Here is a 13937-nt window from a genome sequence, read left to right on the forward strand (position 1 = left end):
GGATGATGGAGGCCACTGTGCTCATTGGGACCTTCAAAGCAGCAGACATTTTTCTGTAACCTTCCCCAGATTTGTGCCTCAAGACAATGCTGTCACAGAGGTCGACAGACAATTGCTTTGACTTCATGCTTGGTTTATGCTCTGACATGAACTGTTAACTGTGGGACCTTATATAGACAGGTGTGTGCCTTTCCAAATCATGTCCAATCAACTGAATTTACCATAGGTGGACTCCAATTAAGCTGCAGAAACATCTCAAGGATGATCAGGGGAAACAGGATGCACCTGAGCTCAATTCTGAGCTTCATGGCAAAGGCTGTGAATACTTATGTACATGTGCTTTCTCAATTTTTTAATAAATTTGCAAAAACCTCAAGTAAACATTTTTCACGTTGTCATTATGGGGTGTTGTGTGTAGAATTCTGAGGAAAAAAATGAATTTAATCCATTTTGGAATAAGGCTGTAACATAACAAAATGTGGAAAAAGTGATGCGCTGTGAATACTTTCCGGATGCACTGTATACCTTTCTCAGTGTATATTAAAATGATGGGTATAAGCAGACATTCCCAAGCTAGAGTCATGATGTAGAAGGAAATGTGGTAAAATGGCTAGCACACCATAAAGTTTATGATATAATTTCCATCACGGTACAAGTCACATAAGCCACCTTGTGCCAAATGCAAATAATGTGTCCAGTCAAATGTGCTGTACCCTCATCTTGTAGGTCACTTTGCATAAAGGTATCATCAAAATGTATAATAATAAATTCAGTCTTTTAATGGGAAAGCTGCCACCTTTCAAATATCACTTACATTTTTTACTTATGTCTCTATGTTTTCTAATCATGCTTTTTCCCTGTTTTTCCATGTTCATCTAGCCCAGCAGGTATCCTCCAAGAAAGGACATTTTGATATATCAATATTTAAGAGTAACACACAAGAAAAACTAAATACACCAAAAAGTCAAAAATTATGAAAAACGAAAATTTGCACACAAAAGCTTTTTTTATTTGCCCATATTTATCCATGATATTACTCTTCCAAGTACAGTATGCTAACACGCTACGCAGCACTGACAGACACCCAAAGAGAAACAGTACCAGCCCTTCTGTGGACTCTCTGATGTATACCAGTGTATGATGAAGAAGATCTCTAGCAGATGAGTGGTACAGATCAGAAAGGTGGACTGACAAGAAAAGAAGAAAAGGTGTCTTAGAAAAAAAAAAAAGACATGGCACTGAGCTATAAAGTGGAAAGAATATGGAAAGTTCTGCAAAAAAAAAAAAACATTTCCATCCACATCTGTTTCAATTTGTATATTGGTTTTGATCAAATAAAATGGAACCTCTTTTAATTGATAACCTATCAAATCAACACAGTACGACATGCATTAGGGTGGATGGAAAATTGTTTATTTTATTGTCATTGTGTGAAAATAGTATGTTTGTATTAGGTATGGAAATATGGTATCACATTATTAAATTAGTAGTGATGCAGCGGGCACAATACAAAGTTTTCTTATGTAATGCAGCAACAATTACAATGTTGTAATGTATATAAATGATATGCAAAATCCCCCAACCTAGGCTATAAATAGTCGTTCACATACAAGATTCATCTTCACAGGAGCTTTATATGGAGGTTAGTTTAATGTTTAGGAATCTATTACTATTATTGATCACACTCAAAATTGGTTACACCAGACATCACAAGTACATTCTCTTGCTTATCTGATGTGACCAAATTATTTCAAAACTATTTCTGTACAAGATATACAGACAATATCAGACTAAATCAATTATAAAGATCTGTGACTACATATGCACAAAAAAATCCCAAGAGCAACAGAGTTGTGGTTGCTAAATGTACACAAAAAAATTCCAAAGTGAACATGTTGGCAGTTGCCAAAGATGCACAAAAAATCCTGAACTGAACAGATTTACAATTTCGAAACCCACACAAAAAATTCAAAAGTGAACAGAGCTGCTCTTGTTAAATGCACACATGCACATCCACAAAATCACAGGGCAGCTGTTACAATATATACTGTACCTCAAACGTCATTTACATGTACAAAGGAATGTCTGATTAGAATGCAAAACAAAAATCACATTTGCCTTGCCTCAAAAACTGCTCTGATGGATTTAATTATAATTAACGCATTGATTATGAAGTTAATAAAGATATTCTTATAGTTTTCATGAATATTTAAAGTATATATTATGCACTGAAATGGAATATGTTGCAAATGTGAAAAAATCAAGTTAAAACATTTTGAAGACTTACCAGGACCTATTAAAGGTTTAGTATTTAATAGACACCTGGACTCAGAATATTTTCTCAGTACTATATAAACATATAACAGTGTGTTTCAAATTACATCATTTGGTGCAAATAGAATAACTGAAGACAATTCCATGCTAGATTCTAAAGTTCAAGGTCAGGTGTATAACCATTGGCTTAGGAAATTATCAAGGTGAAGCCAAGTAACACAGCTAATCTATAATAATAAAAGGCAAAGCCCTCACTGACTGACTCACTCACTGACTGACTGACTGACTGACTCATCACTAATTCTCCAACTTCCCGTGTAGGTGGAAGGCTGAAATTTGGCAGGCTCATTCCTTACAGCTTACTTACAAAAGTTAGGCAGGTTTCATTTCGAAATTCAAAGCGTAATGGTCATAACTGGAACATATTTTTTGTCCATACACTGTAATGGAGGAGGCGGAGTCACGTATCGCGTCATCACGCCTCCTACGTAATCACGTGAACTAAAAACAAGGAAGACATTTACAGCACGAGTCACACACGGGAACGAAGGTAAATGACGTTAATTTTTGACTGTCTTTTAATACTGTGTAAGCATACATATTAACACGTGCAATTAAACGTGTGCTTTTACGGGGTGATTTCTCAGGCTTAAAAGCTCACCTTTTATCAAACGCGGGAAGAAAGGTAACTGACGTTGTTCACTGTCTTTTAATACTGTGTAACCATACATATTAACACATGTCCAATTAAACGTGTGCATTTACGGGGTGATTTCTCAGGCTTAAAAGCTCGCCTTTTACTAAAAAGGTAAATGCAAAACTATTTTCAATCAGTTTATTGAAACGCTCCCGTTAAGGATTGCAATAACATATTCGCGAGAGAAAAGAACGAAGTAGGGGGAAATGGAGGAACAGCCGCAAACAGCGAAGAGCAAAAAATTAATTAAACAATTGAGAACGGAGCGAGTTAAGCATACAAGCATGTTCATAAGGGAAACAAAGCACGGTGTAAAACGTAACTTTCAATTAAGTTTATAGAAACGATCCCGCTGCGGATTGCAATAACATATTCGCGAGATAAAAGTTTAATGACAAGACACGAGGTATAAACGAACCACACGCCGTGGCGCAACGTTAGGGGCAACAGTTTCAACCATTCTATGATCTGCTTCTCGCAACTGAAAGACGGCACATGGCGGATGTTAGCCGACTTGCTGACTGCAACGTTAGGGGCTTCAACTATGGCGCTGACACAACATCTCAGTGCCAACACTTTGCAGACTGTACTTAAAAGACACGCCCTCCTCACTGGACAGTTGAAAACACCAATCAAACTAACGATGACATCAAGTATTACCCAATCCAAAGTAGGAAAGGAGGCATCTTCATAAAATGCGTGTGGGATAATTTGCATGAGACGCTGCTTTAAAAAAAAAATGATACAAAACATACGGGATAAATCCCGTCCAGTATTGATTCAAAACGGGACGCGCAATTTCATTCTCAAACCCGGCACGATTCCGTATTTTAAAGGACGGGTGGCAACCCTACAGTGCCAGGTAACCACCCATACAATCAGATTGTGATTCAGACTAGGAATGCAATGAATGTAATTACCCCGATCTACATACAAGGCGAAAGTCTTGCAACATTCAAAGATGATGGTTTGGGATAAGTACACCATACAACATAAAAGAGCTTATGAAGCCTTGAACCGAAAAAAGCAAGATCTCAGAGATCGTAAAAAAAAAAATAGGAGGTAATATCGTTTTACTCGCTGTAGATTTTAGTCAAACATTACCAGTTATTCCACGAGGGAGACCAGCAGATGAACTCAACGCGTGTTTAAAATCCATGCTTCTCCCACGCTCGGTTATATGTCGCGTGTTCTCGGGTTGGTGCACCAAAACATTTATACATTTAAGCATGTAATGGGCAAACAAAAAATGAGGTATACCCGAAGGCACTGCAGTAGTACTTCATGTAACTTTACTTCTTAAATGTTAATGTTTTACTGTTTAATAATATATACGCTTCTTATATATTGTTCAAATTCTTTTATCAAAATAACACTGACAGCGCAATGCACGATAACATGGACTGAATACACCATACGCATCCACCCACGGCCGCCCTGGTGTGCGCAGATAGGAGTTGATTCTAAAATAAAATAAACATAAAAACAGTAATACAATCATCACCCATAAAGCGGATAGCAGACGTGACGTATTATATGTGTACCAGATTTCAAGTCAATAGGTGAAACGGTTTGCAAGCTACAGGTGATTTAAAATCCTGGACAGACCAACGAAAAGCCACGGTAGCAAATTATAGAAGAAGATTTTACTGTTTAATAATTTGTATTTATATGAAATGTGCTTCTTATATATTACTTCATATTCTCATATGATAATGATGTTCATGTTGTTTATATTGATTTCTATGTTATTGTAAGTGCATCTATGTGTGTATATGTATGTATGTATGTATGTATGTATGTGTATATATATATATATATATATATATATATATATATATATATATATATATATATATATATAAAAAATATATGTGTATATGTATATATAATATATCTGTATATGTGTGTATATGTGTGTGTATATGTGTATATGTATATATATATGCCAGCAACACTCATAACAATGACAACACAATTACATTGACAATCATGTTACGTTATTTTTAAAATGTTTCCTTTACTTTTTCATAACCTCTTTAACACACTACTTCTCCGCTGCGAAGCGCGGGTATTTTGCTAGTTTACTATATAAGTTGCCATTTTCTTATCAATAAAAATGGCTTTTGCTTTTCTGTCTATCTACCAACCATTCTTTAGTGCTTTATTGCTTGTGGATTAAACAATTCTGTAATAATCCTTATTCTGAATGATCAAATATTACGAATATTTAAGGTTGTTTTCAATATTGTATCATAAAAAAACATGACTGTCACCACTTTTAATGAATACACTTGTTTGAAAAGGCTCAGTACCATAAAGACTTTTGGAAAAGCACATGTCCGATGTTCATTTGAGTATGGTGCTCCAAAACCTGAACATCGAACTCTCTTCAGTTATTTACTCCAGTCAAGTACAGAAATAACCTGTAACATCATGGCTCCAGCCACAAACATCCATCTTGTAAAAGAAGTGACCAGATAACCAGGTTAAAAAATTACTATTTACAGTATATTACTGCACTGTGAACATACAATATCTGAAGTATAGTTGGATTTCTTTAATATTTTAGAAATCAGCTTCAGCATAAAAATGTACACTTATGTGTATATATTTCAGTAGTTGGTTGTAGACTTGCACACACCCATGGATATATAAATAAATTTATTTTATAGGATATAAAAAATTGTATTACTTTTTCTTGATACCTCTGATTAATGGAAATTTCAGATAACATTATATCATAATAATTAGGACCTTTTAGAAAGTGAAAAGAATTCTGAATCTGTTGCACATGATTTCTGTTTTGACACAGAATTCATATTACAATTAACAGATCAGGGTTTTATTGGTTAATATCTAAACAGCCTATAGCTCTCATGTTAGTACAGACAGACATCAGGTATTACAGACTAAGACCACCTGAATTCCACACATTTCATCTAAGGTATTAATAGAGTTCTCTGCTTCTTTGCAGTTATTTTCATCTCTATACCAATATTTTTTTTCTTAGTGGGCTTGGGTTTTGACTCCAACTCTCTCCTTAATCTGTTGTAGATGCCACGTGGGCTAGACGGGCATCCTGGCCAGAGAGGAAACAAGAAGCACACCCGGAAGGAAGGATCAAAAAAGATGGATGGAAAGGCCATGGAAAAGAAAAGATATTGCTGGGGAGTTTTTATTCCCCCAGCACGCTAGATGGCAGCAGTACCGGAAATGTAGTCTGGCAGGGCAGCCCTGTTGGGGTCACTGGGTGCCACGAGAGGGTGCTGCAGGGAGACAAGCTCCTTGTTATAATGGACTTCTATGTGACTCGGAAGTGCTTCCAGTACCAGGGTGATTGCCTAATGGAAGCACTTCCAGGTCATACAGAAGTCCATTATAACAGGGTTCTTGTCTCCCTGCAGCGCCCTCTCGCAGAACCCAGTGACCCTGAAGTGTTCTCCGGAGTGAATTTACATCTTTTTAGCCCTCTTTACAAGTGAAACAGTGTAGATGCCACATGGGCTGGATGGGCATCCCAGCAACAAGTAGCAGACCCGGAAGGAAGGATCAAAAAAGATGGACAGACAGCCCATGGAAAAGAAAATATATTGCTGAGGAGTTTTTATTCCCCCAGCACGCTAGATGGCAGTAGTACCAGATGTCCGTGCCGAGTGGGAAGCCAGCAGGGCATGCCGGGAAATGTACTGCCCATGTGGCATCTACACTGTTTCACTTGAAAAGAGGGCTAAAAAGATGTAAATTCAGTCCGGAGAACCATTAATTTTACCACAAAGATTAAGGGAGCCAGTGCTCAAGCACAATTACAATTTTCAAACTGACTGGTCATTTGAAGTACCCAAAACAATCTAATGTTGAAAACACAAAAAAAAGTGGCTACTCCCATATTACTGCTATAGCACTAACACAAATTCCTAGGAACTATTTTGCATAGCAAAAAAATGTAATTTACTAGTTTCTAATTAAATATACCTGCAATCAACAAGCTATATTCTCAACATATAATGACAAATATTTAAAGAGCTATAAAACTTGATGATCCACCAAGAAATATGAAAATTCTACTGCTATTAGATACCAAAATCCTTGCTTTTATCCAACCCTAAATAACAACTATCCCTTTTTAAAGGAAAATATCAAATATAAATATTAAAACTAATAAATAATAAAACCTCCTAAATAAATATAAAAACAACAGTTATTGCACTCATTTAGCTGGCCATATTGTTAAGGATTTTTGTTTTACTAACCAACTCTAATCAGAATTTTTTAACTGTTAATATCTTTGCAAACTGTCAAGCCATAATATTTGCTTGTTAAATATATTCAAAATGTAATGAAATTCTATAACAATAACATTACAGGAGTATATCTTCCAGATCATAAAGTGTTTTCTGTGGCAGGGTTTTTCAAAGTCCAGTCTGTTGTATAATTTATCCTTTGTAAAACAATGTTAACTAATAAAAGTTAGGAAAAAAATCCACACCTGAATATACTCAAAAGAGTGAACAGGTGCCTCAGTTCATCAAACGGGCCATTATACTGATCCATTTGTATTGTGGATTTTCTACTCTGGTCCTGAGGCCCTACCAGTAGCTACTCGATTTTATTCCAATTTAATTTCTTAATCAAGACCATTTTCTACCTTTCAATGAATTAGAAAACTTTTGTATGCTCTCTATCACTTGTCTGAAATACAAAGCAGCCTCACTTAAGCTTTATTTATTAAAATCTGCTAGAAGGAGTTTACTGTACATAGGCAATAACTATCCTTTCTAAACATGTTCATTACAGTTATACTGCTGAGTCACTTTAAAAGATTTGCTTCATGATGAACACAGCTGCAAAAGCAAATGAATTAGTAAGATCGTTATAGATAGATAGATAGATAGATAGATAGATAGATAGATAGATAGATAGATAGATAGATAGATAGATAGATAGATAGATAGATAGATACTTTATTAATCCCCAAGGGGAAATTCACATACTCTAGCAGCAGAGTACTGATAAAAACAATATTAATTAAAGAGCAACAAAAACGCAGTGCAAGGTATAAAAAAAAAATTTAAAAAAAAGTGCAAGGCAGGTATAATAGACAATCTTGTATAGTGTTAACATGCTCAGCGCCCGTCACTCTGACACAGATATCAAACTGTCCAGCACTGTGCCTACAATACAGCCTGCTGACCTCATCAGTTTGTCCAGGCGTGAGGCGTCCCTCTTCTTTATGCTGCCTCCCCAGTACATCACCGCGTAGAAGAGGGCGCTCGCCACAACCATCTGATAGAACATCTGCAGCATCTTATTGCAGATGTTTAAGGACGCCAGTCTTCTAAGGAAGTATAGTTGTCTCTGTCCTCTCTTGCACAGAGAATCAGTATTGGCAGTTCAGTCCAATTTATCATCCAGCTGCATTCCCAGGTATTTATAGGTCTGTACCCTCTGCACACAGTCACCTCTGATAATAACGGTGTCCAGGAGGGGCCTGGGCCTCCTAAAATCCACCACCAGCTCCTTGGTTTTGCTGGTGATCAGGTGTAGGTGGTTTGAGTTGCACCATTTAACAAAGTCCTTGATTAGGTTCCTATACTCCTCCTCCTGCCCACTTCTGATGCAGCCCACGATAGCAGTGTCGTCAGCAAACTTTTGCATGTGGCAGGACTCAGAGTTGTACTGGAAGTGTGATGTATATAGGCTGAACAGGACCAGAGAAAGCACAGTCCCCTGCGGCACTCCTGTGCTGCTGACTACAATGTCAGACCTACAGTTCCCGAGACGCACATACTGAGGTCTGTCTATAAGATAGTCCACGATCCATGCCACCAGGTACGAATCCACTCCCATCTCTGTCAGCTTGTCACTAAGGAGGAGAGGTTGGATGGTGTTGAAGGCACTAGAGAAGTCCAGAAACATAATTCTTACAGCACCACTGCCTCTGTCCAAGTGGGAGAGGGATCGGTGTAGCATATAGATGATGGCATCCTCTGCTCCCATCTTCTCCTGGTATGTGAACTGCAGAGGGTCGAGGGCGTGGCAGACCTGTAGCCTCAGGTGGTGAAGCAGCAGCCGCTCCATGGTCTTCATCACATGTGACGTCAGAGCGACAGGCCGGAAGTCATTCAGCTCACCAGGACATGATACCTTTGGGACTGGGGTAATGCAAGACGTTTTCCAAAGCCACGGGACTCTCCCTTGTTCCAGGCTCAGGTTGAAGATGCGCTGTAGAGGACTCACCAGCTCCAACGCACAGTCTTTCAGTAGTCGTGGCGATACTCCATCTGAACCCACTGCTTTGCTGGCCTGAAGTCTCCTCAGCTCTCTGCTTACATGGGCTGCCGTAATTGTGGGTGGGGGGAAACTCTCTCCTATGCTGGTATCAGCAGAAGGATGGGTGGAGGATGCAGTACTCTGAGGTGAGAGTGTGTTCGGGTGGTCAAACCTGTTAAAGAAGTTGTTCATCAGGTTCGCTCTCTCCACGTCTCTCTCGATGGTGGCACCCCGCTTCGAGCTGCAGCCAGTGATGATCTTCATCCCATCCCTCACTTCCTTCATGCTGTTATTCTGAAACTTCTGCTCCAGCTTTCTCTTGTACTGCTCCTTCACTTGTCTGAGCTGGACTCGGAGTTCCTTCTGCACGCGCTTGATCTCATGCTGATCACCACCTTTAAAAGCCCCTTTTATCTGCTTCAAAAGGCCCTTGATGTCACTTGTAATCCATGGCTTGTTGTTAGCATAGCAGCGTACTGTTCTTACTGGAACTACAATGTCCATACAGAAGTTGATGTAGTCAGTAGTGCAGTCAACAACCTCCTCAATGTTCTCACTATATGATCCCTGCAGGATATCCCAGTCCGTAGTTCCAAAGCAGTCTCTCAGAGCCTGCTCTGCCTCAGGGCACCACTTCCTGATTAAGCGTGTAGTTGGAACACATTACTAGTTTAACCATTTTTAGCTCTTTGGTCATTCATTGCTATTTTGAAATAATTAAGGAGCAGTATCAAGTGGTAAAAAATAATCAATAATCACTATGTAACTTTGATCACAGTTCCAGAAAATTTAGATATATCTTGAACTCATTAATAATATATATATAAATTGGTAGTTTGTAGAAAAACTGGTATGTATTTTCTCCTGGATCCTCATAAATAATGGGATGATTTTCACTGACAAAAATAACTGGCTTCAGTTGGACTTCTAGTTAGACGAGCTCCAGTAACCAAGCTGTCTCAAGAGAGTTTGTGCTCTGCTTCTGGGTCTTGCCTGAAATTGTCATCATTTGCCTAAGGAATGATCCTTTTGAGTTGTTAACCTGTTCACTGTTACACAGCAAACAGTGCAGTTAATTAATGTTACTTGAAACGTTCTGTTTGGTTTAATTTATAAATGCAGCTAAGTCTGTTGCCTTTGTGATACACAGCTGAATAAAGCGGAAAAAGAGTAACTTCATAAAGGTATAAAGCCCCCTGGACACTGTCAACTACAGTTAGGTCCATAGGTATTTGGACAGTGACACAATTTTCATTATTTTGGCTCTGTACGTCACCACAATGGATTTGAAATTAAGCAACCATTATATGATTTAAGTGTAGATTTTCAACTTTAATTTAAGGGGTATGGTATACCAAAATATATTATATGAACTATTTAGAAATGACAGCCATTTTTTCTGCATAGCCCCCCTATTTCCAGAGACTCCAAATTATTTGGACAAACATAATCATAAATATAATGATCATTTTCAATATTTGGTTGAAAATCCTTTACAGTGAATGACTGCTTTAAGTCTGGATCCCATGGTTTTTTCCACTTTGCCATGCCTTTACTGCAGTGGTCTTCAGGTGCTGCTTGTTCATTGGACTTTCTGCCACTGAGATCAATTAATTGACTTGGCTATGGAAGAAAATTCTACTACTTTGAGTTGAAAAGCACTTGGTTTGTTATCGCGGTATACTCATTGTCTGTCTGTACTGTAAAGCGTCATCCTATCAGTTTTACAGCATTTGACTGAATCTGAGCAGATAGTTTAGCCCTTCTACTTCTGTCAGCAGTCCTATAATCAATAAACACTAGTGAACAACTTCCAATAACAGCCATGCATGATCATGTTATAAAACTGCATCCATAATGTTTCACAGATGATGTGGTATTCGGCGGATCATGAGCCATTTCGTCTCTTCTCCATACTCTTCTGTTTCCAACATTCTAGTATATATTTATCTTAGTTTTCTTTGTCCAAAGAAAATTGTTCCAGACCAGGATAGGCTTTCTGGCAAAGTCTAATCTGACCTTCCTGTACTTAAGGTTTACCAATGGATTGCTCCTTATGGTAAGCTCTCTGTCTTTACTTTCATAAAGTATTTTCTTGATTGTAGACTTTGGCAATTATAGATCTACCTCCCAGAGAGTGTTCTTGGTTTGGCTAAACCAAGGACAGAACATTGCAATCATCCAGAACAACTGTCTTTTGTGGTTTTCCAGACCTTCTGGTATTGTTGAGCTTACCAGTACATTTTTAAATGACCACTCCTTGTGTTTCTGATCTTGGGTAGGTTTATTTTGTTTTCTCAGCCTAATGATGGACTGCTTTTACTTGCATGGACGGCTCTCAAACTATGCGACTCTTCACTTCCACCAGAGGGGGTAAACGTTGAACATTATTCAAGTTATTGTCTGTTTTTTACCTGCATTTTTTATTACTCTTTAATTTAATATTTTTTGCTGCTGGAGTATGTGAATTTCCCCCTGGGATTAATAAAGTATCTATCTATCTATCTATCTATCTATCTTTGGACCTCATATTTATTGAGAGTTCACAGTGACAGATTCCCAAAACAAATTCCACACTTGGAATCAATCCCAGACCTTTTACCCAATTAATATTTAATGAAATAATGAGGAAACTGCACTAGCCTGGGTATGGAACAACTTGTCAGTCAAATGTCCTAATACTTAGCCCCTGGAAATGGGGGGCTATGCAGAAAAAAATGGCTGTTATTCCTAAAGGGCTCATATGATATTTTTGGTGCCTTACAAATCCCTTACATTAAAGCTGAAACTGTACTCTTCAATCACATAATCATTGCTTTATTTCACATTCATTATGGTGGTGTACAGAGCCAAAATAATGAACATTGTGTCACTGTCTAAATACTTGTGGACCTAACTGTATATTGGGCTGCAGGCTGCTTATGTAAAATAGTGGAAAGGAAGAGCAGAAACATATTTCTTCTCAGAAATTTGATCGTGTTTTAATCCAATAGACGTTCTAAAAACAAACAAATAAACTGAAAAAAGTTATTAAATAGCCAGAACATACAGAGATAAATAAGCTCAGAAGAGTATTACAGTGGAAACAAAGTCAACAAAAAATAAAGCAGCCAAGTACTGAATGAGACCAGCAACACCTGAAGCCTGTGAATGGAATATTCTTGCTGTGCACAGACTATCTGTACAATTGCAATGATATTTCCTGCATTTCCTTTGCTACTCATATTTTCTAATGTAATCCAGCACATACAGTATTATGCTAACCACACGTTTCTTTACAGTACTGTTTTTATTCTTTTGCCACTATTTGACAAGGGAAAGGGAAATAAGTCAGCTTTAGCAAACATTAACCATCTAAACAAAAATGAATGAATATAAGTGTTCCACTTCTTTTTAATCAGGATGTAACTGAATATCTATTTAGATTTGTAAGATAAGTTTTAGTCAGTGCTCTGGTTTCACCTTTTATTTATTTGTGGTATTTAGTAATCACTGGGTATTTATTATATGGTTTTGTAATCTTGTATGGACTATAAAGTGCCTTTTCAAGCTACAAGCTGTTAATAGCACCATATACAAAAACAACCATTTGACAAACTGAGTACAAACAGCATGGTATTCCTAACTGACCCCCAGTAAAATTAACTTACCTAATTAATTAACATGACTATCAATTAATTAAATTAACTGCTATCTGATTAATTCATTGATAAAAATAAAAATCAGCTGTAGCAGACTAGGGTTTAAAAGCCTTTCATAGTGTATGTGTATAGCACAGGTTAATCACAGTAGTCTAACTGTTGGAACTATAACATAAACACTACATTATCAGCAAATCAAAGATCCTTGCTTGTGAGGAAGTAGACAAGCTACTGACTGTCATTTACAAGAAAACCACTTGCCCTTTGCTGAGGTGTCTGTAAATTACCTCTGAAGGGCTGGCCGTTTTGCATGTCTGCTTCCTGCAGTCAATGGTGTACAATGTCACTGCCAACACCCCAGTCACGTTTTTTGGGCCGTATGCGATGCTGTTCTCTCAGAAGACAGCAACTATTGCCTGTGGTTCCTGTTGTTGCAGCTTTACAACTGGGATGTTACTAAAAGAAAAAACATAAAACACAAAACAATTCATAATAAATAAAAAGTGGTAAAACAAACTGTTTGAAAAAAAGACCAGTATCTTAAAAATTCAGTTTACATGTGGAAGCACTTAACATACTTACAAACACATTGTGACAGTTACCAAATTAACAACACTGATATATTCCCACAAAAGATAAACACATCAGAAAGAGACCTTCAACATTACATCTACCATTAAAGATGACTATCTTAACTTGAACTCTTCATTGTGAAACGTGAGCAAAACAATAAATAAATAAATTATTGATGGTTATACTTAAAGAAACATATATTCTGTGCATCATCCAGGTAGACACATGATTTAATTAAAGCATAATCGAGTAATGAAAATATCTACACCGTTGCACATCTCAATTTAATTATTCATTCATTTTCCAAACATGCTCATTCAATATCAGAATCATGGGGAGCCACGATACATAAATTCAAAACAATAAATGTCTTGAAAAGATATTTTTTTCTATAACAGTTGGCACGTTTAAAAATACTTTCAAGGATGTTACAAAAATACCCTGAGATACAATGGTAAGGGAAAAAGAAGAACAAAATG

General features: G+C 37.3%; 1 protein-coding gene across 2 annotated transcripts in view; it reads right to left on the bottom strand.

Annotated features, from left to right (window-relative positions):
• Nucleotides 1-13937, bottom strand: part of LOC114651704 (C-terminal binding protein 1) — a 396852-nt gene that overhangs the window by 245446 nt on the left and 137469 nt on the right. For both annotated transcript variants that reach the window (XM_028801589.2, XM_051928629.1), the window contains exon 2: nt 13173-13341. In XM_028801589.2, the coding sequence (XP_028657422.1) occupies nt 13173-13197 (25 nt within the window). In that variant the 5' untranslated portion in view covers nt 13198-13341. The remainder of the gene's footprint in view (nt 1-13172; nt 13342-13937) is intronic.

This window comes from Erpetoichthys calabaricus, chromosome 5 (genome assembly GCF_900747795.2).
Source record: "Erpetoichthys calabaricus chromosome 5, fErpCal1.3, whole genome shotgun sequence".
In the NCBI taxonomy this organism is placed as follows: Eukaryota; Metazoa; Chordata; class Cladistia; order Polypteriformes; family Polypteridae; genus Erpetoichthys; species Erpetoichthys calabaricus.